Source organism: Schistocerca serialis, chromosome 4, assembly GCF_023864345.2.
Source record: "Schistocerca serialis cubense isolate TAMUIC-IGC-003099 chromosome 4, iqSchSeri2.2, whole genome shotgun sequence".
NCBI lineage: Eukaryota > Metazoa > Arthropoda > Insecta > Orthoptera > Acrididae > Schistocerca > Schistocerca serialis.
Genome location: NC_064641.1, coordinates 151,199,846 through 151,226,437, shown reverse-complemented (window position 1 = coordinate 151,226,437; position 26,592 = coordinate 151,199,846). Strand labels below are relative to the sequence as shown.

Sequence of the window (26,592 nt, the reverse complement as noted above, 5' to 3'; positions counted from 1 at the left end):
GCTCACGTCGATACCAGTGATGTGTGTCGCTTTGGATCAGAAGAGATTCTCTCTGGTTTCGAGCGGCTAACAGAAGTGGTAAAGGCTGCCAGTCTTGATTGCAAGATGAAAGCAGGGCTGACCATTTGCAGTATAGTCGACAGGACCGATTGCGGACCTCTGGTACAGAGCCGAGTGGAGGGTCTGAATCAGAGGCTCAGACGGTTCTGTGACCGTGTAGGCTGCAGATTCCTCCACTTGCGCCAAAGGGTGGTTGGGTTTCGGGTTCCGCTGAATAGGTCAGGTGTCCACTATACGCAGGAGGCGGCTACACGGGTAGCAGGGGCTGTGTGGCGTGGACTGGGCGGTTTTTTAGGTTAGAGGGTCTCGGGAAAACACAAGATGGGCTTCAGTCACAAAGGGTGCAGGCTGAACACAGGAAGAACATAGATACAGGAACCATTGGTGTAACAGTTGTAAATTGTCGTAGCTGTGTTGGGAAAGTACCAGAGCTCCAAGCGCTAATAGAAAGCACTGATGCTCAAATCGTTACAGGCACTGAAAGCTGCCTAAAGCCGGATATAAGCTCAGCCGAAAATTTTGCGAAGAACCTAATGGTGTTCCGAAAAGATAGGCTAAACACGGTTGGCGGTGGCGTGTTTGTTGCTGTTAGAAGTAGTTTAACTTGTCGCGAAATTGAAGTAGGTACTTCCTGTGAGTTAGAATGGGCAGAGGTCATTGTTGGCAATCGGAATAAAATAATAATTGGATACTTTTACCGACCTCCCAGTTCAGATGATGCAGTTGCTGAAAGGTTCAAAGAAAACTGGAGTTTGATTTCAAACACGTACCCGACTCATACGATAATAGTTGGTGGTGACTTTAATTTACCCTCGATATGTTGGCGAAAATACATGTTTAATTCCGGAGGTACGCATAAAATATCATCCGAAATCGTGCTAAACGCATTCTCTGAAAATTATTTCGAGCAGTTAGTTCATGAGCCCACGCGAATGGTAAACGGTTGTGAAAACACACTTGACCTCTTATCAACAAATAATCCTGAGTTAATAACCAGCATCAAAACCGGTATAGGGATTAGTGAACATAGGGTTGTCATAGCGAGACTGAATATTGTGATCCCCAAATCCTCGAAAAATAAGCGAAAAATATACCTATTTAAAAAATCAGATAGAAATTCACTTGACGCCTTCCTAAGAGACCATCTCCACCCATTCCAAATTAATAATATAAGTGCTGACCAGATGTGGCAATTGAGAGGTTTATACCAAATAAACTAACAAACGACGGAGCTGATCCTCCTTGGTACACAAAACAGGTGAGAACACTGTTGCAGAAACAACGAAACAAACATGCCAAATTTAAACAGACGCAAAATCCCCAAGATTGGCGATCCTTTACAGAAGCTCGAAACGTAGCGCGGAGTTCAATGCGAGACGCCTATAACGGTTTCCACAACGAAACTTTGTCTCGAAACCTGGCAGAAAGTCCAAAGAGATTCTGGTCGTACGTAAAGTATGTTAGCGGCAAGAAACAATCAATGCCTTCTCTGCGCGATAACAATGGAGATACTTTAGAAGACAGCGCTGCCAAAGCAGATTTGCTAAACACAGCCTTCCGAAATGCCTTCACAGAAGAAGATGAAGTAAATATTCCAGAATTCGAATCGAGAACAGATGCCAACATGAGTAACGTAGAAGTAAATATTCTCCGAGTAGTGAAGCAACTCAAATCACTTAATAAAAGCATGTCTTCTGGTCCAGACTGTATACTAGTTACGTTCCTTTCGGAGTATGCTGATGTATACTTAACAATCATATACAACCGTTCGCTCGAAGAAAGATCCGTACCCAAAGACTGGTAAGTTGCACAGGTCACACCAATATTCAAGAAAGGTAGTAGGAGTAATCCACTAAATTACAGGCCCATATCGTTAACATCGATATGCAGCAGGATTTTAGAACATATATTGTGTTCAAACGAAATGAATTACCTCGAAGGAAACGGTCTATTGACACACAGTCAACATGGGTTTAGAAAACATCGTTGCTGTGAAACACAACTAGCTCTTTAACACATGAAGCGCCAAGTGCTATTGACAAGGGATTTCAGATCGATTCCGTATTCCTGGGTTTCCGGAAGGCTTTTGTAACTGTACCACACAAGCGGCTCGTAGTAAAATTGCTTGCTTATGGAATATCGTCTCAGTTATGTGACGGGATTTGCGATTTCCTGTCAGAGAGGTCACAGTTCGTAGTAATTGACGGAAAGTCATCGAGTAAAACAGAAGTGATTTCAGGCGTTCCCCAAGGTAGTGTTATAGGCCCTTTGCTGTTCCTTATATATATAAACGATTTGGGAGACAATCTGAGCAGCCGTCTTCGGTTGTTTGCAGATGACGCTGTCCTATATCGACTAATAAAGTCATCAGAAGATCTGCAAAACGATTTCGAAAAAATAACTGAATGGTGCAAAAAGTGGCAGTTGACCCCAAATAACGAAAAGTGTGAGGTCATCCACATGAGTACCAAAATGAACTCGTTAAACTTCGGTTACACGATAAATCAGTCTAATCTAAAAGCCGTAAATTCAACTAAATATCTAGGTATTACAATTACGAACAACTTAAATTGGAAAGAACACATAGAAAATGTTGTGGGGAAGGCTTACCAAAGTCTGCGTTTTATTGGCAGGACACTTAGAAAATGTAACAGACCAATAAGGAGACTGCCTACACTATGCTTGTCCGTCCTCTTTCAGAATACTGCTGCGCGGTGTGGGATCCTTACCAGGTAGGACTGACGGAGTACATCGAAAAAGTTCAAAGAAAGGCAGCACGTTTTCTGTTATCTCGAAATATGGGTGAGAGTGTCACAGAAATGATACAGCATTTGGGCTGGAAATCATTATAAGAAAGGCGTTTTTCGTTGCGACGTAATCTTCTCACGAAATTCAAGTCACCAACTTTCTCCTCCGAATGCAAAAATATTTTACTGACACCGACCTACATAGGGCGGAACGATCACCACGATAAAATAAGGGAAATCAGAGCTCGTACAGAAAGATAGAGGTGTTCGTTCTTTCCGCGCGCTAAACGAGATTGTAATAATAGAGAATCGTGAAGGTGTTTCGATGAACCCTCTGCCAGGCACTTAAATGTGATTTGCAGAGTATCCATGTAGATGTAGATGTAGATGTAGACCATGATGTGTATCGAACTTTAGACTGACATAATGACCACTAATTGTATATTTCGCAACGCCAACACACTTTACATACTTCTGAGACCTAATATGCAAATAAAGTCATTGGCATAAAATTCGCGACACGTTACAAATGTGACTTATAACTATCATATCTAGAATGAAAATGCCAAAAAAAGTGGAAACAGAATGTCGATATTAAAACAATTGTATCAGTACCACCAACATGTTCAAGGATTTTCATTAGTTTTGATTGGGACGGTAACAACAGTTCGTTGATTTCTTAACAACTATTTGGCTTTTTTAAAAAAATGCGATTTCTTCATTTCCTCATAACTCCTATTGTCTTCCCGACAACAGAAAAGTGCTCGAAAATAGACAAATTGTAGGGTGTCTTCCGAGCTTCACGACCGCTAATATATTGGCTGATCTTTCAGACCTCTCTCGCAGCTATCGTTATTATTATTATTATTATTAGTTTGGTTTACTCAGTCTTGTTTTTAAAGCTGTCTCTTGTACGAGATCTTTCTTCTTTGTTGCATCTTCTATAGATTCAGCTAGTGACGACAAGATTATCTGCGAAAGACAAACAATCATTTCTCCTATCTTTTCTCCCAGATATGACTTTCTTACTTCCTTATTCCGTTCTTTTCCTCCATTTCCTGATTACATTTTCTAGTACACAATTTAACACCATTTGGGACGATCCATCTCCTTGTATCACACCAATTTTGATCTCAAAAGCCTTGGAACTTTCATCTAAAAATTTAATTTTGCATTTTGTTTTTGTTCTCCTTTTTCTGGCTCTAACAGCCCTTGGTGGGCCTTGATCTACTCTAGGACATAATTCTGTTCTTTCTTGTTCAGTGTCTTGCATCTCCATCCTCTGACACCAATAGTTTTTAGATCTTCTTATATGTCATTCCAGTATCGAAGTCTTGTTCTTACACTGCTTCTTCGTCCCGATGAGTTTTGGAGCAGCGCTGCTTTTGTTGGCTTCTTAAGTACCATTCGAAAACAGTGGCCGATCCATTTCAGCTGGTTTTGTTTTAATGAACTTCACGATTTCAAGATATTTACATAGTTTGTGCAATTCAAAATTATATCGTCCTAGCCACGCTCTACTTTCATTACTCGCTCCATAGATTTCGCGTAACACCCTGCATTCAAAACATTCAAAACATTCTATTAGCTCTTCACACTGTTGTGTCAGTGTCCACGTTTTCGAGCCATATGTTAATACTGGAAGTATTAAAGTTTTATACAGTTGACACTTTGTTCTTCTGGACAAATTTCTGGACATAAGTTGTGGGGTCAGCCCATAATAGCATTTATTAGTTAGGTAGGTGCGCCGCTTTAATTGCATCTAATATCGTTTTGTGATGTTAACAGTGTTTTCAAGTAGACAAATTCGCAAACAGATTCTATTTGAACCTGGTCAGTTGCTAACATTGTGTTTAGTTCTGGTGGTATTATTCTCTTATATTTGGTTTTATTGATGTTCACTTCCGGTCCCATTTCTGTCGTTGCTGCTGCGGTACCCAATATGTTCCTTTAGCAGCTATTTCTGCTCTTGCACTAATATCCACATCATCTGCACGGTCAGAACCTGCATCATTCTATTGTATATTGTCCTTGTAGTGTTGATTTCAGCTGTCCTCATTACCTTCTCTAGTGCTGTGTTAAAAAGCATATAAGAGAGTGCATCCTCTTGCCTCAGCCTACAGTTAGTTTCAGAATTTGGTATTAAATTTCCTTGTACCTGTTCTTTACATACCAGTTTTCCCATAGTAAAACTTACGAGGCGTATTAACTGTTGTATAAAGTTCAATCGTGGCTTCAGTTAGCTTGTTTCGTTTTATGGTTTCATATGCTGCTTTAAAATCAACAAATGTATGACATATTTCTGTATTTATTCCTTTGATGTTTTTTTTTTCAGTAACCGCCTCAGGGTGGATGTTTGGTCAGCAGCTGATTTTCCAGGTCTAAAGCCCGCCTGTTATCTCCTAATTGTTTTTTCTGCTAAAGTTTATACAGGGCTACAAAGCAGGGGGGAGAATTTTTTTATATACTTAGAAGGAGAGACAGCATTGGTCTTTTTTTTCTTGTTTTATTAACCGCAAAATCGATTTTCGGTCACTTAGTGACCATCCTCAGTGCTGTAATATACAATTTAAATTGGTAGGCACTGGTGTCAACAAGCTTAGACCGATCACATAAACTGAGGCCGCTGTTTACATGCATGTAAACAGCGGCCTCAGTTTATGTGATCGGTCTAAGCTTGTTGACACCAGTGCCTACCAATTTAAATTGTATATTACAGCACTGAGGATGGTCACTAAGTGACCGAAAATCGATTTTGCGGTTAATAAAACAAAAAAATACGACCAGTGCTGTCTCTCCTAAGTATATCCATTATCTGGTCGTGGTGCACAGGACACCCCATGGAGTTGCCAATCAATAAGGGGGGAGAATATTTTATATTCGTTGTTCAGTAACATAATTCCTCTATTTTTTTACATTCCAGGAGGCCTTCTTTTTTTAGTACTGCACATATTACTCCCATATTCCAATCGTTTGGGATGTCTTTTCGCGGCCATGTATCTGAGATTAGGGTGTACATGCATCTAACTCGAGCACAATCAATAATCTCAGATGGCAGGCTATGATTGCCAGGTGACTAATTGTCGTCTAGTTCCTTTATTACTAGCCGAATCTCTTGCATCGATTGCATCCCATTTTCCTCTTCTTCCACAGGTTGGGTTTCAGTTAGTTCCCATACTTCTGCACTCTCTAACTATAATAATTCCAAAGTTCTTTGCCCAACGATGTAAGACTCATTCCTGTTATGCTGTTAGTTCACGGTATTTTCCTTTACATTGTGTAGTTTTTGGTTGAAATCCCTTTCTAATGTTACTGACCTTTCCATAGAATTTCTTGCTTTTACTAGCGTTATTCAGTGATTCAGTATCCTGCAGCTGCCTTCCGAAAAAGCTTCTCTTTTTGCTTTCAGAATCCGTTTTTCTGCACGCCTTTTTTCTCTGTAGTTACCTACTAGCATTCTTGTTCTTCTGGCCTGCAACTTTTTGTATGCTTCATTCTTTGTTCTTGTTGCCTTCTAATACTCTTCATCATACTATTCATTCCATCTGGTTTGTTGTTCCGTACCTGTCAGTTCCCCTGCAGCAGCCTGTATTTCATTTCTGATTTTATTCCAGTGCCTGTTTATGTTATGATTATGGTTCCGAAGGATTCCTGTCAATTTATTTTCCAAATTAATAGCTGGGTGTTCAGCCTTCCTTGTGATCTTAAGTTATGAGATATTGCACTTATTTTGTCTTTATCCTTTAACTTTATGTGCATCTGAAATCCTCCCTGTAGTTTTTGCTCTGATGAGAGTTCATATTAGCACCTCTGAAACTACGGCAGCCTAGTACATCAGAGCCATAGCTGGTATCTATTAATGTATGATCAATTTGGTTCCTAGTATTGTCTGGTGACACCCAGGCCATTTTACGTGTATTCTTATGCTGGAACCACGTGCTAGAAATTGTCATGTTAAGTGATTCTGCAAAATTTTTCAGCAGGAGTCCATTGTTATTACTGTCTTTATGGAGGATGTATTCACCAATGGTAGGTTATAGGACACTCTCCTCTCTACCTTAGTATTCATATTAAGGGCTTATTTCAATTATGGTACAAGTTCATTTTTGAGATACAGAGTCCTAAAATTAAATGAGCGCTGAAAAGTTTACTGTTGAGATACCAGAAATATTCAAGCATGTGGCTTCTTGCTAGAGATGAACCTTTCTTTCTGTTTGTTTGGATCATTAACTTCAGAAGCATTATAGGCAGAAAACTGGAGGTAATGGACTTGTACCACTATTGAAATAAGCCCTTCATATAGCCTGTCACCATTTTTATACAATGTTATAGACACAAACGATGAGCTTGCCCCATTTCATCATAGCAGATATCCTTCTCTTCTGCTGTCTTCTCCTCAATAGGAGCATTCGCATTTAGGAGACTCTAGTCGAAGAATTGCGCCTTTATTCGCATATAACATATCCTTCTACTTACAGCTTCGAATCCTATCACTAGTTGCTCAATGCGCTGATTGACTTTAAATCCCACATCAAATATGTGCTCACTGTTGTGTAGTACATAGTACACTGCTGTAGTACACAGTACACCGCTGATCCTGGAAGGTACCTTGTACATTCCCTCGAGTCTCTTTCAGGGACATGATATCCACCTTTCTTGCCTTCATTATTCCAATCAGGATTCCAAGGGCTCCAATTCTACATAATGTCTGTACATTCCATGATCCAGTTCTCATATTCTTTGTTACTTTGCCATTTCTTTGCCTTAGGGTCCGTCCGTCTGTATTTTCTTGAGATTTCGTAATAAAACTTTTTTCAGGGTATGAGTTATCGGGCGATACATACCCCAACGCCCTATTCTTCGGAGGACCGTTTCTCCTGCTCCTGTCTGCCCTGACCCTGTTTCGCACTGAGACTGGGTACCCCATCTTTCACAGTGCTCCTCAGCTTCCCAGAGGTCATCAAGTTGGAGATGAGAGACGGAGTTGAGTAAGAGCGGCTAAGTGATCTTCACTTACTAAAAGTCATATTTTACACATTACTACCACATCTGAAACTCGTATTGTATTTGTCATTGCCACTGATTCGCGTTAGCTCCATACTGTTTTCAGGTGTTGAACCAAGTTGCCGTGTCAATCAACTCATACGCGTTTTTGGAGTCTACAAACGTTATACATATGCACCTCGTTATAAAGTGCTGATTATTATTTTCATCAACTGCAATTTTCTTATATGTTTTTGTGTGTCTGAAAAGAAACTGTTATGTTCTTTGGGCACGGGACATTGGTTATCTCATCGCCCTATGTGGTCATCTTGTGGTGCTGCGAACTTTGGTGCTGCCCTTATTAGTCCCATTTGGTATGGGCCTCTCATACTAAAGTAATTTTCTAAGAAGGGTGCAAGGAAGCTTAATGCGTAGTGTCATTTGTAGACTCGTTGTATTTTACCAGTATCGCACCAACGAACAGAAGTCTGTCTGCCGGTTTACCTACCATTGAGCCTGTGCCATCATTTCGTTTCATATTCCCCCAGATTGCAAAATTTATGTACTTTTGTGAGTTGACCGATACTAAGCGTAACTCTTTGATATTGTAATCACATAATACTACTCTTCTACCTCTTGAGGAGCATACAATTTTACATTTTTGTAGATTTCTACATCTGCAATTCACAATTAAGTGCATGGTAGAAGCTTCATCGAACCACCTTTAAACTACTTCTCTACCGTTCCACTCTCGAACAGCGGGCGTTGGAAAAACAAACATTTAAATCTTTCCGTGAGAGGTCTGATTTCTCTTCTTTTATTATGATTTAATTATGATTTCTCCCTATGTTGGTAGGCGCCAATAAAATATTTTCACACTCTGAGGAGAAAGTTGGTGATTCAGATTTCATGATAAGGTCCTGCTGCGGCGAAAAACATCTTTGTTTTAATTCGTGTATTACATCCATGGCACTCTCTCCCCCATTTCGCGATGATAAAATCCTTGAAATTTTTCAATGTCCTCCGTCAATCCTGTTTGATGTGGATCCCACACCGCACAACAGTTCTTCAGAAGAGGGCGGACAAGCGTAGTGTAAGCAGATTCTTTAGTAAACCTGTTACATTTTCTAAGTGTTCTGTCAATAAATTGCAGTCTTTGTATTGCTTTCCCCACAACATTATGTGATCGTTCCAGTTTAAGTTATTCGTAGTTGTAAACCCTAAGTATTAACTCAGTTCAGAGCTTCCAGGTTTTTGTTATTTATCGTGTAACTGAAATTTAGCGGATTCTTTTTACAAAGAGTTCATGCGGATGACTTCAAACTTTTCAAGATTTAGAGTCAATTGCCACTTTTTGCACCATACAGATATCTTGTCTAAATCATTTTACAATTCGTTTTGATCATCTGATGACATTGCGTGACGATAAATAACAGCATCATCTGTAAATAATCTAAGAGGACTGCTCAGATTGTCTCCTAAATCCTGTATGTAGATCAGGAACAACAGAGGGCCTGTAACACTTCTTTGGGGAATGCCAGATATTGCTTCTGTTTTACTCGATGACTTTCTGTCAGTTATTGCGGACTGTGACCTTTCTGACCGGAAACCACGAATCCACTCACACAACCGGCCGGGACCGTAGCTCAGCGTGTTCGGTCAGAGGGTTTAACTCCCCTCTGTAATAAAAAATCTGAGTGAACAGATCAACGAACAACCTGAACGGGTGTCATTGGACGTCCGCCACGAACAAATTCAACGAGCAATATAGAACAAAATGAGATTTAAAAAAAGTGGTCAGCGCGGCGGTCTGTCACGCCAAGGGGCCCGGGTTCGATTTCCGGCTGAGTCGGAGATTTTCTCCTCCCAGGGACTGGATGTTGTGTTGGCCTCATTATCATTTCATCCTCATCAGTGGAAGGCAACGGGAAACCACCAGTGGAATCACTTCCCTAGACGCTCATGCGGTGGTCCTATCTGACGAGGCTTCCCCCATGACAAGATCCCCCGTAAGGCAGAACACAAAGTTTTTTATGAGGAATGGTGTCAAAAGCCTCCTGTAAATATAAAAATATGAAACCAATTTGACACCCCCTCTCGATAGCACTCATTGCTTCGTGAGAATAGAGATAGTTGTGTTTCATAAGAACGATATTTTCTAAATCCGTGCTGGCTGTTTGTCAATAAGTCGTTTTCTTCGAGGTGATTCATAGAGTTCGAGCACAGCATACGTTCCAAAATCCTACTGCAAATCGACGTTAGTGTTATTTGTCTGTAATAAAGGACATTACTCCTATTTCCTTTCTTGAGTACTTGTGGGACTTATTAAACTTTCCAGTCTCTGGGTACGGACCTATCTACGAGCGAGCGGTTGTATTTGACTGGTAAGTATGGCACTGAATACTATACAATCTGTACCCGAAGCCTTGCCGTTCTTAAGTGTTTTAGTTGCTTTGCTGTGCTAAGAATATCTTTTTCTAAGTTATTCATGTTGGCAGTTGTTATTGATTATAATTCCGGAATATTACTTTTTCTTCTTTCGTGAAGAAATTTCGGAAAGTTGTGTTTAGTAACTCTGCTATAGAGGTGCCGTCTTTAATAACATCACCACTGTTATGACGCAGTGAAGGTATTGATTGCGTCTTACCACTGGTGTACTTTTTATACGAGCAGAATCTCTTTGGTTTTTCTGCCAGATTTCGAGGCAGAGTTTCGTTGCGGAAACCATTAAAAGCATCTCGCGTTGAAGTCTGCGCTAAATTTACACTTTCTGTAAAACTTCGCCAATCTTGGGGACTATGCGTTCTTTTAAATATGACATGCTCTTTTCGTTGCTTCTACAATGGCGTCATGATCTGTTTTGTGTACCATATGGGATCAGTGTCATCTGTTATTAGTTTGTTTGGTATACATCCCTCACTTGCTGTCGATACTATTTCTTTGAATTTAAAGCACATCCGGTCTACGCTTGCATCGTCAGATTGGAAGGACTGGAGACTGTCTCTTAGGAAGGTGTCAAGAGAATTTTTATCTGCTTTTTTAAATAGATGTATTTTCGGTTTCTTTTTGGTGGGCTTGGATATTACGGAATTCAATCTAGATACGATAGCCTCATGGTCACTAAACCCTGTACCTGTCATGATGCTGCTTATCTGATCAGCAAGTTGCAAATCTTTGCACCACTGTGAAATTTTATCGAAATTTGACTGAATATCTGTCAAGCTGATAGTCTTGATCCATACCTTTCAGGACACCATGTTTGGCCACTATCTCTGGATCGCTGCAGATCATATGCTTCCTCCTTCCTTGGTTCTACTGAGTATATGGTTCAGTTGTCATCAAATAGCATGAACTTAATAGGAGGCAGTCTACATAGCAGCATTTCGAATATCAAACAGTGTGGGACGCCTTCTTGGAAAAGCCTCAGTGAACTGTCCATCCTATTAGCTCACAAAGCGGGTTGTACTCACTAGTTAGAACACAGAACACGATGAGCGAAGGTACTTCCGGAACACGGAGCTCATTCAGAATTTCGCCGTGCTTTATAGAGTGAAAAGAGCTTGACACGCCAAGGAGCATTATTATAAAGTACACTCAACGCTCAGTGACCCTTACCAATTCCTCAAGTAGTCGCAGAAGTTAACTACTCTGGTGTTTACTTTCTTGAAACCAAACAGCTCCACTGGGAGCCGGTTTTTTTTTCTTCTTAGCTTTTACAGAAGGGGTAGCGGTACATTCTCACCTGATAGATTTGCTGTGGACTATGGATGAAGGGCAACAGGCAGATTCCATATTCTTAGATTTCCTAAAAACATTTGACACGGTACTCCTCTCCCGGCTGTTAACGAAAGTACCAGCAAAAGGGATGGATTTCCAGATACGGGTGACTCGAAGACTTCTTATGCAATAGAACCCAATATACTGTCCTCCACTGCGAGTGTTCATCAGAGGCAAGGGTATCGTCAGGAGCGCCCAAGGGAAGTGTGACAAGACTACTGTTATTTTCTACATATATAAATGATCAGGCGGACAGTGTGGGCAGCAACATGCTGTTGTTTGTTGACGATGCTGTGGTGTGCGGGAAGGTGACGGAACTGAGTGACTGTAGGATGACTCAAGATAACTCAGACAAAATTTCTCGTTGGCGTGATGAATGCCAGCTAGCTCGAAATGTGGAAAAATGTAAGTTAATGCGGATGAGCAGGAAGATCAAACCTGTAATGTTCGGATACAGTATTACTAGTGTCCTGCTTCACACAGTAAAGTCGTTTAAATATCTGGGCGTAACGTTGCAAAGCGATATGAGGTGGAACGAGCATGTGATAACTTAGGTAGGGAAGACGAATGGTCTTCTTCGTTTTATTGGGAGAAATCTAGGAAAGTGTGGTTCGTCTGTAAAGGAGACCGCACCTACAGCGCGAGTTTTTGGGCTTAGAGGAAGACATCGTAGTAATACAGAAGGGAGCTCCAGATTTTTTACCGAAGGTTTCGAACAACACTCAAGTGTTACATAAATAGTTTGGGGACGGAAATGGAAATCACTGGAGGGAAGGCGACGTTGTTTTCGAGGAATACTGTTGACAGAATTTAGAGAACCGGCATTTGAAGCTGACAGCAGAACGATCCTACTGCCGTCAACACACATTTCGCCTAAGGAACACCAAAATAAGTTACGAGAAATTAGAGCTCATACGGAGGCATAGATACAGTTTCCCGTCGAGCTGTTTGCTAGGAAATGACTAATAGATGTACAGGGTACCTTCCGCCACACGCCGTACGGTGGCTTGCGGAGTATGTATGTAGATGTAAATATAGAAACAACTGAGACTGCTGATACCGTTCTGATAGTTCCGTACACCGCCTAGCAAGAAAAGCGAAGCACCCTGGATGCATACACTGATTCAGTTGCGAGGGGTGTTTACGGCCGTTGTGCCCCCTTCCGAGCCAATCTGGCCCGGAACTGTTGCAACTGGACCTTCATATCCTTGATACTGACGTCCGAGCTCGCCTCACACACGTCCTATCAGGGACAGATTTGGGGATCTTGCTGGCCGCGGGAGAACCTCAACATCGCTCACACAGCGTGCAGAGACACGCGCCACTTGTGATCGAGCTTTGTCCCTGTTGAAAAATTGCACCACGATACTGTACTTCCTGTATTGTATAGCCGATGTACCGCACTCATAGTATTCCTGGCGTTATATGCTGATGACTCCGCACGCTACGCGTCCCCAAAGAATCGACATCGTTTGCCGTTTACAGTCGGCATCCGACATCCTTGGAGGCTGGGCTAGGAAGTGACGCATCAAGTTCAGTGCCGCGAAAAGCCAGGCTGTCGTATTAACGCGACATAGAGTGTCCATGGATCTTCAGCCGTTGCGAATCATGGGAAGCTCCATCCCCTGGTCTCGCAGGGCTAAGTATCTAGGAGTAACTCTTGGTAGGCGTCTGACCCAGAACTCACACATTCGAGTGGCCTGGGGTATGCCCCTTTTAAGGTTCTTTAACCCGTATTAAATACGGAATCAACGCTTTCTCAACACCGTGGAATTACGCTGCATCCAACACTGATCCGACCAGTGCTAGAATACTCGTCCGCAGTGTGGGAAAACGTAGCCGATGCCCACATATGTCGGCTCCAAGGGGTGCAAGGGGAGCTTTGCGACTCGCCTTGCACTTACCGCGAGACTACCCGACCACGACCTTGCATGAAGAATCAGGAATCCCCATGGTAAGGGATCGCATAAAGCAGACTGCCCGGAGGTTCTATGAAACGTCGCGGCAGACTGACAACCGGCTAGTTTCAAATCTGGGAAACCAGCAGCACAGATGACGGACCACCAGGTGGCCCAACCTGCTTCGGCAGTGAGCTAGACTCAAAACACACGTGTTAATACTCAAGACGCAGATATGAGAAAACAAAACATTTAGGTGCAAACTAAACACACTTCGAGGGAATGCAGGAACAGTTCCACAAAATTTGCCTCTGCTAGACTGACAGGTGTGTCTTTTAGGAAAAGAGCAGGTAGACGTGAGACATGAGAACGCACAATGTTTGTGACATACAGTTCTGCCATCAGAGCTCTCTCAGTCATTACCAGCCTTGACCTGAAGTCATACCCGACGGCTATCCGCGCCATGACGTCAGGAATAACGCAGCTGTGCCTCTGCTAAACACTGGATAACAGCAGCCATACTCACTGACGATCGTCGTGTGGGATAGTGCAGAACCGCGATTGGTCGCTGAACGCAATGCGACGCCATTCATCAGCAGTTCATGCTTCCTGGTCACACTCACAGCGCATCTCCAAACGCAGTCGTTCGTGTCGCGCTGTTAACGGCAGCTTACGCATGGGACGGTAATTTCCGGCTGCTGCTGATCGCCTACCAGTGGCGTGGGATGACACGAAATGTTGCAAGGAGTCCTTTACTTGTTCTCAGATATTAGCCATAGACATGAAAAGGTTACTTATATTCTTGGTGCACAACACTGCAAGGCGACCCCTCCTTGTGGTGGTCAGACGTGGTTGGCCGGAACCTTGATGACGGATATGTCTGCCCTCTCGTTCCCATACGGGGCACCTTCGGGCCAGTGCCTCTCTGTTCTGCATGTTGTACGATCTGACCAAGTGTACACCCACAGTCAGACCCCTTTCAAACATGGTTAAGTCCTCACAACGCTGTCTCACATGACTACGCTATATGTCTGTGTTCTTCACAGTGATCACTCAACATCTGACGCTGTCGTCGCCCCTTATTATCCTACCAGGCCAGCTAACAACCCTAAATGCGAATGACACTAATACAATCTGGTGACGGTTCAACCTGCCACAGAGAATTGAAAAGCTAATCATTTACTAACCCGGTGATGGTGTGTACGTGTATGAAGGTGCATTGACCTCCGACCTTATCTTCTGGGCACTTTGCTTTTTTACAGGCATTGTATATGCAATTACTGAATGAACTTTAAATTCAAATGCTCTTCACCATTGACAGATCAGAGGCTGTTCAGAAAACGTACTATCAGTGATCAGGTTGACAAAAGTCCCATGATACCAGGTATACGTAATGAAGGGTAAAGCATTCTCATTAATAATTTACGTTGAGTCATTTACAAATATATGGAGCTTAGGTTTGTTTGAATCACTGTCTCCGAGTAACTTGTAGTTTTGCCGTCACAGACTCACTGTTCGTTAAAGGAGTAATCATCAGATTGCAAGTACGCAAACAAACTGTCTTAAACTACATATTTAGTTTCGACCCTTGTTCGTTTGTCACCTTTAGATAAGCAATTACTTTTAGTTGAACTTACTTTGCCGCTTATACACAGATATTAATACACTACTGGCCATTAAAATTGCTACACCACGAAGATGACGTGCTACAGACGCGAAATTTAGCCGACAGGAAGAAGATGCTGTGATACGCAAATGATTAGCTTTTCAGGGCATTCACACAAGGTTGGCGCCGGTGGCGACACCTACAACGTGCTGACATGAGGAAAGTTTCCAACCGATTTCTCATACACAAACAGCAGTTGACCGGCGTTGCCTGGTGAAACGTTGTTATGATGCCTCGTGAAAGGAGGAGAAATGCGTACCATCACGTTTCCGACTTTGATAAAGGTCGGATTGTAGCCTATCGCGATTGCGGTTTATCGTATCGCGACATTGCTGCTCGCGTTGGTCGAGATCCTATGACTGCTAGCAGAATATGGAATCGGTGGGTTCAGGAGGGTAATACGGATCGCCGTGCTGGATCCCAACCGCCTCGTATCACTAGCAGTCGAGATGACAGGCATCTTATCCGCATCGCTGTAACGGGTCTTGCAGCCACGTCTCGATCCCTGAGTCAACAGATGGGGACGTTTGTAAGACAAAAACCATCTGCACCAACAGTTCGACGACGTTTGCAGCAGCATGGACTATCAGCTCGGAGACCGTGGCTGCGGTTACCCTTGACGCTGCATCACAGACAGGAGCGCCTGCGATGGTGTACTCAACGACGAACCTGGGAGCACGAATGGCAAAACGTCATTTTTTCGGATGAATCCACGTTCTGTTTACAGCATCATGATGGTCGCATCCGTGCTTGGCGACATCACGGTGAATGCCCATTGGAAGTGTGTATTCGTCATCGCCATACTGGAGTATCACCCGGCGTGATGGTATGGGGTGCCATTGGTTACACGTCTCGGTCACCTCTTGTTCGCATTGACGGCACTTTCAACAGTGGACGTTGCATTTCAGATGTGTTACGACCCGTGGCTCTACCCTTCATTCGATCCCTGCAAAATCCTACATTTCAGCAGGATAATGCACGACCGCATGTTGCAGGTCCTGTACGGGCCTTTCTGGATACCGAAAATGTTCGACTGCTGCCCTGGCCAGCACTTTCTCCAGATCTCTCACCAATTGAAAACGTCTGGTCAATGGTGGACGAGCAACTGGCTCGTCACAATACGCCGGTCACTACTCTTGATGAACTGTGGTATCGTGTTGAAGCTGCATGGCAGCTGTACCTGTACACGGCATCCAAGCTCTGTTTGACTCAATGCCCAGGCGCATCAAGGCCGTTATTACGTCTAGTGGTGGTTGTTCTGGGTACTGATTTCTGGGATCTGTGCACCCAGATTGGGTGAAAATGTAATCACATGTCAGTTCTAGTATAATATATTTGTCCAATGAATACCCGTTTATCATCTGCTTTTCTTCTTGGTGTAGCAATTTTAATGGCCAGTAGTGTATGTAGACAATATTTAGGGTTAATAAAGAATTCCAAGTCTTAGACTCTTTACATTTATACATTTACTATGATTCATGCCAGAAATATCAAAAATCGGAAACAGCCACAGATGTGAGGAACAGTAGAGTTCTTCTCTTTGTGAAAACCGAGGATTAGTATTAGAGGGTTTTTCTGTGGACTTAACAAAAAAAAAAAGTGTGTGAAATCTTATGGGACTTAACTGCTAAGGTCATCAGTCCCTAAGGTTACACACTATTTAACCTAAATTATCCTAAGGACAAACACACACAGCCATGCCCGAGGGAAGACTCGAACCTCCGCCGCGACCAGCCGCAGAGTCCATGACTGCAGCGCCCCAGACCGCTCGACTAATCCCGCGCAGCTGTGGACTTAACAGAAGGGAGAGATTGGAGCATAGATCATCCACACCTTAAAGTCGTTATTGTATGGCTAAGGGAAGAAAATTTTGACAAAAGAGCTCTGGTCCGTTGACAGCTTACTTCAAAATGCATTTAGCACGATAATCTCACTATTTTATATTTTCACTTGCCAGCCCTTTGAGGCGTCAACGAAATCCAGAAGTTAGAAGATACCTGCACCCAAGTCGATATCGTCGTCCTTGACTTCCGGAAGGTATTAGACACAGCTGCGCTCTGTCAGACAAAACACATGTCGTATTTAACGGAGACAAATTTTCTGATATGTCGGTAAGAATATAAGCATGCTTGCCCCAGTGGAGTGTTACAGTACCAGTGCCGTTCACAATATACACGAATTACCTAGACGACAACTTCAGAGGTTCCATGAAACTGTTTACAGTTGATACTTTTGTATACAGAGAAATCATCGCTAGAAAACTGTACTGAAATGCAGGAAGAGCTCCTGCAGATTAACTCTTTGTGCAAGGCAGTTGACCACCAACACAAACAAATGTAACGTACTTGACATAAATAGGCAGAACGAGTAATTGTGATTTGATTACACTATTGCTGAACGATCACTAGGAGTAAACGCGCGCATTAAATATCAAAGAGCTCGCGTATGGAGCTATTTAAAGTGGAACGGTAACATAAAACTAATCGTAGGAAAGGCAGAGGCCTGATTGAGGCTCATTCGAACAACCCTCCCATCACTGTCAGAGCTTACGAAAACTTCGTTTGACCAGTATCTGAGAATTGCGCCTGAGTCTGGGACCCTTAACAATTGCGACCGACAGAGGAAATAGAGAATTTACTGAAAACAGAAGTACGTTTTTTCATGGGTTCGTTTAGAAAGAGAGAAAGCGTCTCGGAGGCTGTCATGCAGTTTCAGCGGAAGACTCTAAGAGACAGGCTGTGTAGTTAGGAATAAAATTCCAATAACGTACGTTCCTAGAAGAATTAGGGAACCTTTCACATTCTTCTAGATATATCTCGCGAAAAGACCATGAAGACAAAATTAGAAGGATCCGAACGCTTTCGTTGCTTACTAACAGTAGTTCTCCATCTACGTGATTACTCTGCTATTCACAGTAAAGTGCCTGGCAGAGGGTTCAATGAACCACCTTCAAGCTGTCTCTCAACCGTTCCACTCTTGAAGGCACGCGCGAAAAACGAGCACTTAGTTTTTCTGTGCGAGCCCTGATTTCTCTTACTTTGTCGTGATGATGAAATGAAATGAATTGTCGTGTGGCTAGGGCCTCCCGTCGGGTAGACCGTTCGCCTGGTGCAGGTCTTTCGAGTTGACGCCACTTCGGCGACCTGCGCGTCGATGGGGATGAAATGATGATGATTAGGACAACACAACACCCAGTCCCTGAGCGGAGAAAATCTCCGTCCCAGCCGGGAATCGAACCCGGGCCCTTAGGATTGACATGCCGTCACGCTGACCACTCAGCTACCGGGGGCGGACCGATCATTTCTCCCTATGTAGGTGGACGCCAACAGAATGTTTTCGCAATCGGAGGAGAAAACTGGTGATTGAAATTTCATAAGAAGATCCCGTCGCAACGGAAAACGCCTTTGTTTTAATGATTGCCACTCCAATTCACGTATCATGTCTCTGACACTATCTCCCCTATTTCGCGATAATACAAAACGAGCTGCCCTTTTTTGTACTCTTTCGATGTCATCCGTCAGTCCCACCTGATGCGAATCCCACACTGCACAACAATACTCCATAATAGGGCGGACAAGCGTGGTGTAAGCAGTCTCTTCAGTAGACCTGTTGCACCTTCTAAGTGTTCTGTCCATGAATCCCAGTCTTTGGTTTGTTCTACCCACAATATTATCTATGCGATCGTACCAATTTAGGTTATCTGTAATTGTAATCCCTAAATATTTAGTTGAATTTACAGCCTTCAGATTTGTGTGGCTTATCGCGTAATCGAAATTTAGCTGATTTCTTTTAGTACTCATGTGAATAGCTTCACACCTTTCCTTATTCAGGGTCAATTGCCACTTTTCGCACCATACAGATATCTTATCTAAATCATTTTGCAAGTCGTGTTGATCATCTGATGACTTCACAAGACGGTAAATGACAGCATCATCTGCAACCAATCTAAGACGGCTTCTTAGTTTGTCTCCTATGTCGTTAATATAGATCAGGAACAATAGAGGGCCTGTAACACTTCCTTGGGGAACGCCGGATATTACTTCCGTCTATTACTACGAACTGTGGCCTTTCTGACAGGAAATCACGAATCCAGTCGCACAACTGAGGCGATACTCCGTAGGCACGCAGTTTGGTTGGAAGACACTTGTGAGGAATGGTGTCGAAAGCCTTCTGGAAATCTAAAAATATGGAATCAATTTGCGGCTGGGAAGGAAAAAGAGGAAGAGACAGTGGAACATGTGAGGTGGCTTGTTGAGTTTAGATGTAGATGCATGTAGATACATATGTATGACAGTACCACTCAACTCCCTCACTTGATTTTTCTCTAAATGTAAAGCCGTTCTTTAGACGTTGCCGCGTGACAACAGACTCATACACAGAGCTCTTTTATCTAGGACTTCTTCGCATTGTGAAACAGAGGGAATGGAATTGGATAGTAAAGAAATCTTAAAGTGTTTCAGGACAGCCACAAGTCGCACTCAGTATTTTTTACTGGCCGTTTTCACTCAGTTTCACAGGAGCGCGTCAGAAACGTGGAATTTGCAGTTCAGAGTAGCTGGCTGATTACATCGCCAATGTAAGAGACGAAGCTGTTAGTATAACAGTGTTTGTACGCATGACCACAGACGCTACAAACACTGTTATAGAATCAACTTAATCTCTGACATCAGAAATGTAATCAGCCGACTGTTTGGAACTGTGAGACGCTCTTTTTAAACTGTGAGAAACAGGATGATAAAAAATATTTGGTGCCACTTGCTGCTGTCCTGAAAAAATTGATTTCAGCAATTTCTGTTCCCCCTGCTGGCAATGCTCGCTCTCGCTAAAGTCATCAGAGAAGTTATTCAAGCTCTTAGATGAAAACACTGTCTAGATAGAATGACAGGGAAATAAATTACGCAATTATAGCAGCAAACAAGAGTCTGTTCTTCAGATAGTGGACCCTTAATTTCCTTAAGCTTGTATTTATCTTTTTAAAATGTTCATTCTAAATATTCGACAAATGTCAACCAGAAGTCTCTCTCTCTCTCTCTATCTATCTATCTATCTATCTATCTATCATTTCCCTTATTACAACTTCCACATAAGATTTTCACAGCACATATAGCACAATGCCTACACAGATTGTGCTTTTGGTATTTAGTGCAACAAAAGCAGTTAACCAGATACTAAGTAACTGTTTCAAATAAAAATTATGGTAACTTTCAATAACTCCTGTGTGTATCCTAACATGTAACAAATTGTTAATACAGGCTACTGGTGTTTTTCTGAAGGATGGTGGAATTTATAAAAATGAAACGTAGGAGAACATAAAAAATTAAATTTAAAAATTTGCGGTGGGGATATAAATTGAAGATAGTTAGAATATATTTTTGATAGTTTCATTAAGTAGTTACTTGATTTTGTCGTAGAAGGTGACTCAAAAGAACAGAAAATTTCGGAAAGTTTTGTGGCAATGCTGCGAGGTAGGTGGCTGCGAATGACATATACATTCTACTACTCGCACTGTCTTGCCATTTAGTAAACAGTAAACATGGAGCAAGGGAACGGTGTGCAGCATGCCTTTGTGGTAAAAGCCTACGACAAAAATGGAAACGTGGAGGCCAAACGTCGAGAATTTCGGCGTCATTTCATCGTCGGATGCCATGGCTGTTTCCCTCAATGCATACAATCAATACCTGGGTCCGCAGTTTTGAAGCAGCTGGTTATGCATTGAAGAACCTTTTTGAACGGAGAGCCAGAACCTCTCGCACGGGAGACAGTATCGAGGCTGTACGAAGTGCTTTCGTAAGAAACCCACAGCGCTCTGTTCGACGTCACGCAGAGTCTCTACAGTTGCGTCGTTCGAGTGTTCAACGAATACTGAAAATGCAGAAGCTGCAGATCGTTCAGCAGTGCCAACCTAGCAATCTGCTGATGCCTATAAAATATGCTGAACACTTGATAGGAAAAGTGCATGACGGCAACAATTTCATTACCATCCTACGGACCTCAGACGAAGCTCAGGCTTTGTCAATAGGCATAATTTTCGTTATTGTCCTGAGCAAAATCCACATCAGCTACACGAGCGTGCATTGCACTGCAGCGAGGTTACTGCATGGTGCACGATGTCATCGAGTGGCATTACAAACCACTACTTTTTTTATGATGACGTGGGTGCATAATCACTGCAACGTCTATTCATTGTGTTGCGATGATGGAAAACTTTATTCGCGTGAAATGCCAGATTTTCCTGCCAACAGGTGGTTGCAACATGACGGAGCAATGGCACATACGGCACGGACATCGATGGGAGCTGTGTGACTGTTGATTGGTAACCGTGTCACTTGAAGGCTCGGTATGACATTGCATGACCCCGAAGATCGCCTGACCTGATAGCGTCCAATTTTTTTTTTTTCTTGTGGGACACGCTTAAGAGCGCGGTTTACCCTAGTCCACCTGCTACCACCGAAGATCTTGAATCAAGAATACGAGAGGAAATCTCCAGGATTCCTACTGAAATGTTAGGTTGATTCATGTATAACGTTTCTATCAGACTACAGGAATGTGTGCGCCGAGGGGGACCTCATCTATCAGATATGATATTCAAGAAATAAAAATGCTTGTGACATTCAATAATGGCATACTCTGTACTATACTTTGATATAAATAAATATATGCGAAGTAATTGTGCTCGTCCATTAATCTCCATTCCAAAATTTCCCGTTCTTTTGAGTCGCCCTGTATTACGAGGGTTATTCCAAAAGTAAGGTCCGATCGGTCGCGAAATGGAAACGACTATGAAAATCCGATAAAGCTTTGCACAGATGTGTTGGGTAGTGTCTCTAGTATAACCCCAGTTAGCATCACGTCGCTCTTCTCATTTCTGAGCTCGCAGTGAGTGCGTAAAGATGTCTAGAAAATAGTGTCTGCCGCCAAGTACGAGGGCCTGGTGAGAAATTTCGCCTGAAGCTATGCAGCCAACATTACATAACTGTCGTGCTGTTTCGTCTTCACGACAATTCTCAGCCGCATTCTGCAGGGGCAATGAAGATGCTCCTGCATCGTTTTCAAATGGAAATGTTAGATTACCCACAATACAGTCCGCAATTGTCTCCCCCTGAGTTTCATCTCTGGTCACATGAACCGCTGTCTTTGAAAAAAACATTTTGACACAGACAACGAGGTGTAGGCCAGCGTGGAGAATTGGCGGAAAGCACTGGCGGCTGCCTTCTATGATGAGGCTATTGAAAAGTTGGTACAACGCTATGACAAAAGTCTAAGTCAGAACGGCGACTACGTAGAGAAGTAGCTGAAAGGTGTAGCTAATTGTTACAAGTAAAACATTTCTGATGTTCACTGTGGTTTCAATTTGGCAATCAATCGGACCTTACTTTTGGAATAACCCTCGTATATCACTAACAGTTGATCATGATAATGTCACCTACAACTTATTACAAATGAATGTGCATTGTTTTGCAGGATGAAGATGATTTCGAATATATGGTGGATCCCGCTAAGAGAAGGAAATCCTGTTGCTCCCAAGGTCTTTGGTTTCGCGCTGGTATTTGGGGAGGCGCCAACTTACTCTTAATTGGCATGATTGCCATGCTGGTGGGCCACCTGACACCACCCCGTCAGGTTGTGCTGGAGACAGGCTACGACCTGGAAGTACTTGATCGCACCGCTATCGCGTTCAACCACCGTCTAGAGCTCTGCCGTTTGGTTGGTCTGGGCGTGTTTTGCTGCGGTGGGATGGTCCTTCTGATAACATTACTTGTGTCTACAATCAAACACGCCCAGAGAGAACCAACAATCCCCGCTGCTCCTCTTGTTGAGCCTTTTGAGGCCTCTCCTTCAGCTACAAAGATACCTATCACAGAGAGAATCAAGCCTGTACAACCCAGTATCTGGCCACAGTCAGCTACTGTGCGAGATGGAAGCCTTGTAGTGCAGATGCCTTAATCTTAGAGTTTATATTTTACATAGTTCATTATTTATTTCGTCAGACACACAAGTGCACAAATTCTTTTGAAGTATGGCATGGTGTACACAGTATGGAAATACTAGAAAATCGGTAAGTAAATGAGTTTTAACGATAGTAATGAATTATATGTTTGCATTCAATGGCAGTGTAGTTATTAATAATCCACTCTTTTTTATACTTGAAACTGAAACATGGTCATGGCACTGCATTCAATTCTGAGAGAAAAAATGCGTTAACTGCTAAAGTGGATAGTATTTAAGTACTTACAAAAAGGTAATACAATGCGTTGCAATGAACAACAAAAGTGTCAGCTCGTGGAACGAAAATTCATTCCCCTTTGTGAATACTCAATTCGCTACAATAAAAAATATTAGCTGATGTTACATAAATTGTCTAACAGATTATTAATGTGATCGATATTTTAGTTTGGTTTCAACAATATTCATCATGAAAAAAATTGCTTCATTTGAATAAAAATAGTAATTTTCTTCCAAAAAACGGGTAATTTTTCTAACAGGGGCCAAATGGAAAAGTTGTCTTTATGCTGAGTATATTAACTATTTGCAACTTTAGACACAAGTCTATGTTGTAGCTATCGTACATGAAGTTGAGACAAACTAAGATAAAAATGGTTCCTTAGTTTTTTTGCAGTACAGTAAGTAAAGAAAAGATTCAAAAGTTTCTATCTGGCAACAACTTGTATACATGTGGATAACTTTAAATGTATCCTATCTGACTGAACACAGGGTTTAAATATACATATTAAATTATGACAAAAAGCTGATCTCTGAGAAGCCTACTGGAATATCCATACAGCCTTCTCCACATCATGACATCTGACTAAGGCTGAACCACTAACAATATGCTTTAATTTAAACTAGAACAGTGGATCTACAGCACATCAGATAAGTCACAGAACAAGAAAAAATGTGAACATAAGCTACTCTTAGATTTGAAGTACTGTTTAGTATTTGATCACAATTTAATAAAAGTCTTGCTGAACATCTGGACCATGATTATTAATTCAAAACAATTTCAAACTAACAGACTGTAAAAATCACAAATTGTACAATGTAGATAAATATAATGTTACTGTGAAATCAAAGTAATGTCTATATGTAATATGAAATGTGTAGAAACATCTGTCTATTATTTATATTCACAACAAAAATAAAATGCAACGAAATCACAAAAAAATAATAATCCTATGAAGTTTATTTTTAATCTGCTAATACTGATAGAAACCAATGATCCTTATATTTTTGTATGAATTGGTATGGGTACAGCATATCTAATTTGATCATCATTTCAGCAAAGAACAGAGGAAGCAAAATCCCATTATTTGAAATCCCAAATATACTCACCCTCAACACACAAGTTCAATAGAATTCTTCCTTTTTTGTATGATAATACACTCTGTTGGATTTTTCAAATAATACTAATTGGAATCAGCATATTTTTCTTATTTTTAAAAAGTAACATATTTCATTACTTGGAATAATTGTAGTGCTGGTGCCCTATTTACAAGTGATGAAATCTTCATTAGTACTAAGTGATGATTTTAGTTACTCTCATTATGTGAGTCAGTATGAGAGAAGTCTGACAGTACAACAGATGCAAAATATTTCTTTTACACATTTACTCTACACAATTTTTGTACTGCAGTGTAAGTAAAATTGTGGTAATTACAGAATAGCTATCAATATGTGAACCATAACTCCAATATAGTGAAAATATTGTGGGCAAATATTTAGACTGAAGATTATGTCAAACCTAAGTCATCAGGTGTATTCATTACACATCTTCTCTCTTCTGTAGTGCAGAAGAGCCTGACTATCTCGGTATTTTAATTAATTATTATCTTATACTCAAATTTCTCATGATTGTAACACAAATAAAAATATGTATTAAAATGAGTAATATGTGTAACAAATTTCAATGTCAACTTCACAGAAATTCAATATAAAACATAATACGCTGTTCTTCAAATAAATAAACTGAATATATTTTCTTCATCTTCTACTGAAGGCCAGAGAATAGAGAATCTTCAATAAATAGGTAATCTACTAATCTATTTTCTCTCAATGTTCAATATAATAATACTAATGATATCAACAATGTGGGAGTAATTGTTTCCTTAATCTGTCCAACTTGAAAACATAGGCCTACATGTCGATACTAATACTGTGTGTTTCACTAAGACAATACATGTTTGTTGTTGTTAATAAATCAACATATATATGTATATACAAAAATCATAATGGAGCTATTTTGATGTGACTGAATATAACTGTATTCAGTAATAAAGATTAACCTGAAGTTAACAGTGCCTCTATATTATTATATTCTATCTTCTGTAGTTCCCATAAACACTTCTGTGTGACATTGTTTATTAAAATTTGCAAGCATTTCTTTTGATAAAAGTATACCATCTACGAAATAAATATACTTTATGAATTATGAGCTTAGGTTTACTGTTTGACTCAGTTTTGCTGCTGTCATTTTCGGTGCACCTACTTAAGAATACACAGGTGAGTGAGAAATGGCTACACACTAAAATTTCAGATCTACAAGTTTTGAAAACTCAAGTGACAGAAGCAGATGTGTGAACATATTTCATCATTCCAATTCACCAAAAGCTAAACGAACCAGAATGAACACAAAGATGGCACTTTTCATGAATGTTTGCAATAGGTACCTCAAGCTGTAAACTCTGAATCATGTGCACTTGAAATTATTTCTTCTTTTTTTACAACTTCCAACAAACTAATAACTCATTGAACTCTACCCATACAAGCCTGTTGTTTATTTTTATGTGTAGCATCACCACTTCTCTGTTGCCCACAGCTGGTGTTAATATTTAGACTCTCTAGAGCAGGTTTTCGAATCACATACTGTGCTTCTCATTAATTTCATTATTGTACATCTAATGTTTGTTTTCGTTTTCAGTGGTCTCAGTAATGATTTTAACTTTTGAACACTTGCATCTGCTTTACCATACTGCTCATAGAATTGATGTGACTGAAAATAGCTGCATTTATGTCATCTTAATTTCCTCTTCTGACTCTTGCTCAATTTACTAAATTGTTAAAGCTTTCATAGCCAATTGTCGACGCATTCTCTGGTTGATTCCGTACTGGGATTGTCGACCAATGATTATTTAATGAATTTTCAGATGTTTCCCCAGCATTTTCAAGGTTCACTCGCCATTGCTTGTGGCTTTTCCCAGATCGGTACCGTTGCAACTCCTCTTTTGTTACCTGTAACAGTTCTTCACTGCAGCATGGGAGTAGGTTGTCAGCGTTTCTTCTGGCAGAGCATGTGTTGATGTCAGCATCAGTGCTTTCTCATCTCTGGTGTCACATTACAGGTGAGACAACTGTGCATGTTTTATTTCGCTGACAGCAGCATCGCTCATCCTTACCTTCAAGGTCATTCCAGGAATCATGACATCCTGCCACATGGCAAGATCAAGGAGGGGAGGGGATGGGAGGG

At 41.4% G+C, this 26,592-nt stretch overlaps 1 protein-coding gene across 1 annotated transcript in view; it reads left to right on the top strand.

The window, feature by feature from the left end:
- Nucleotides 1-25,372, top strand: part of LOC126474041 (nucleolar protein dao-5-like) — a 322,517-nt gene extending 297,145 nt beyond the window's left edge. The window contains exon 3 of the mRNA XM_050101453.1: nucleotides 22,593-25,372. Within this exon, the coding sequence (XP_049957410.1) occupies nucleotides 22,593-23,075 (483 nt within the window). The 3' untranslated portion in view covers nucleotides 23,076-25,372. The remainder of the gene's footprint in view (nucleotides 1-22,592) is intronic.
- The last annotated feature ends 1,220 nt before the right edge of the window (nucleotides 25,373-26,592 follow it).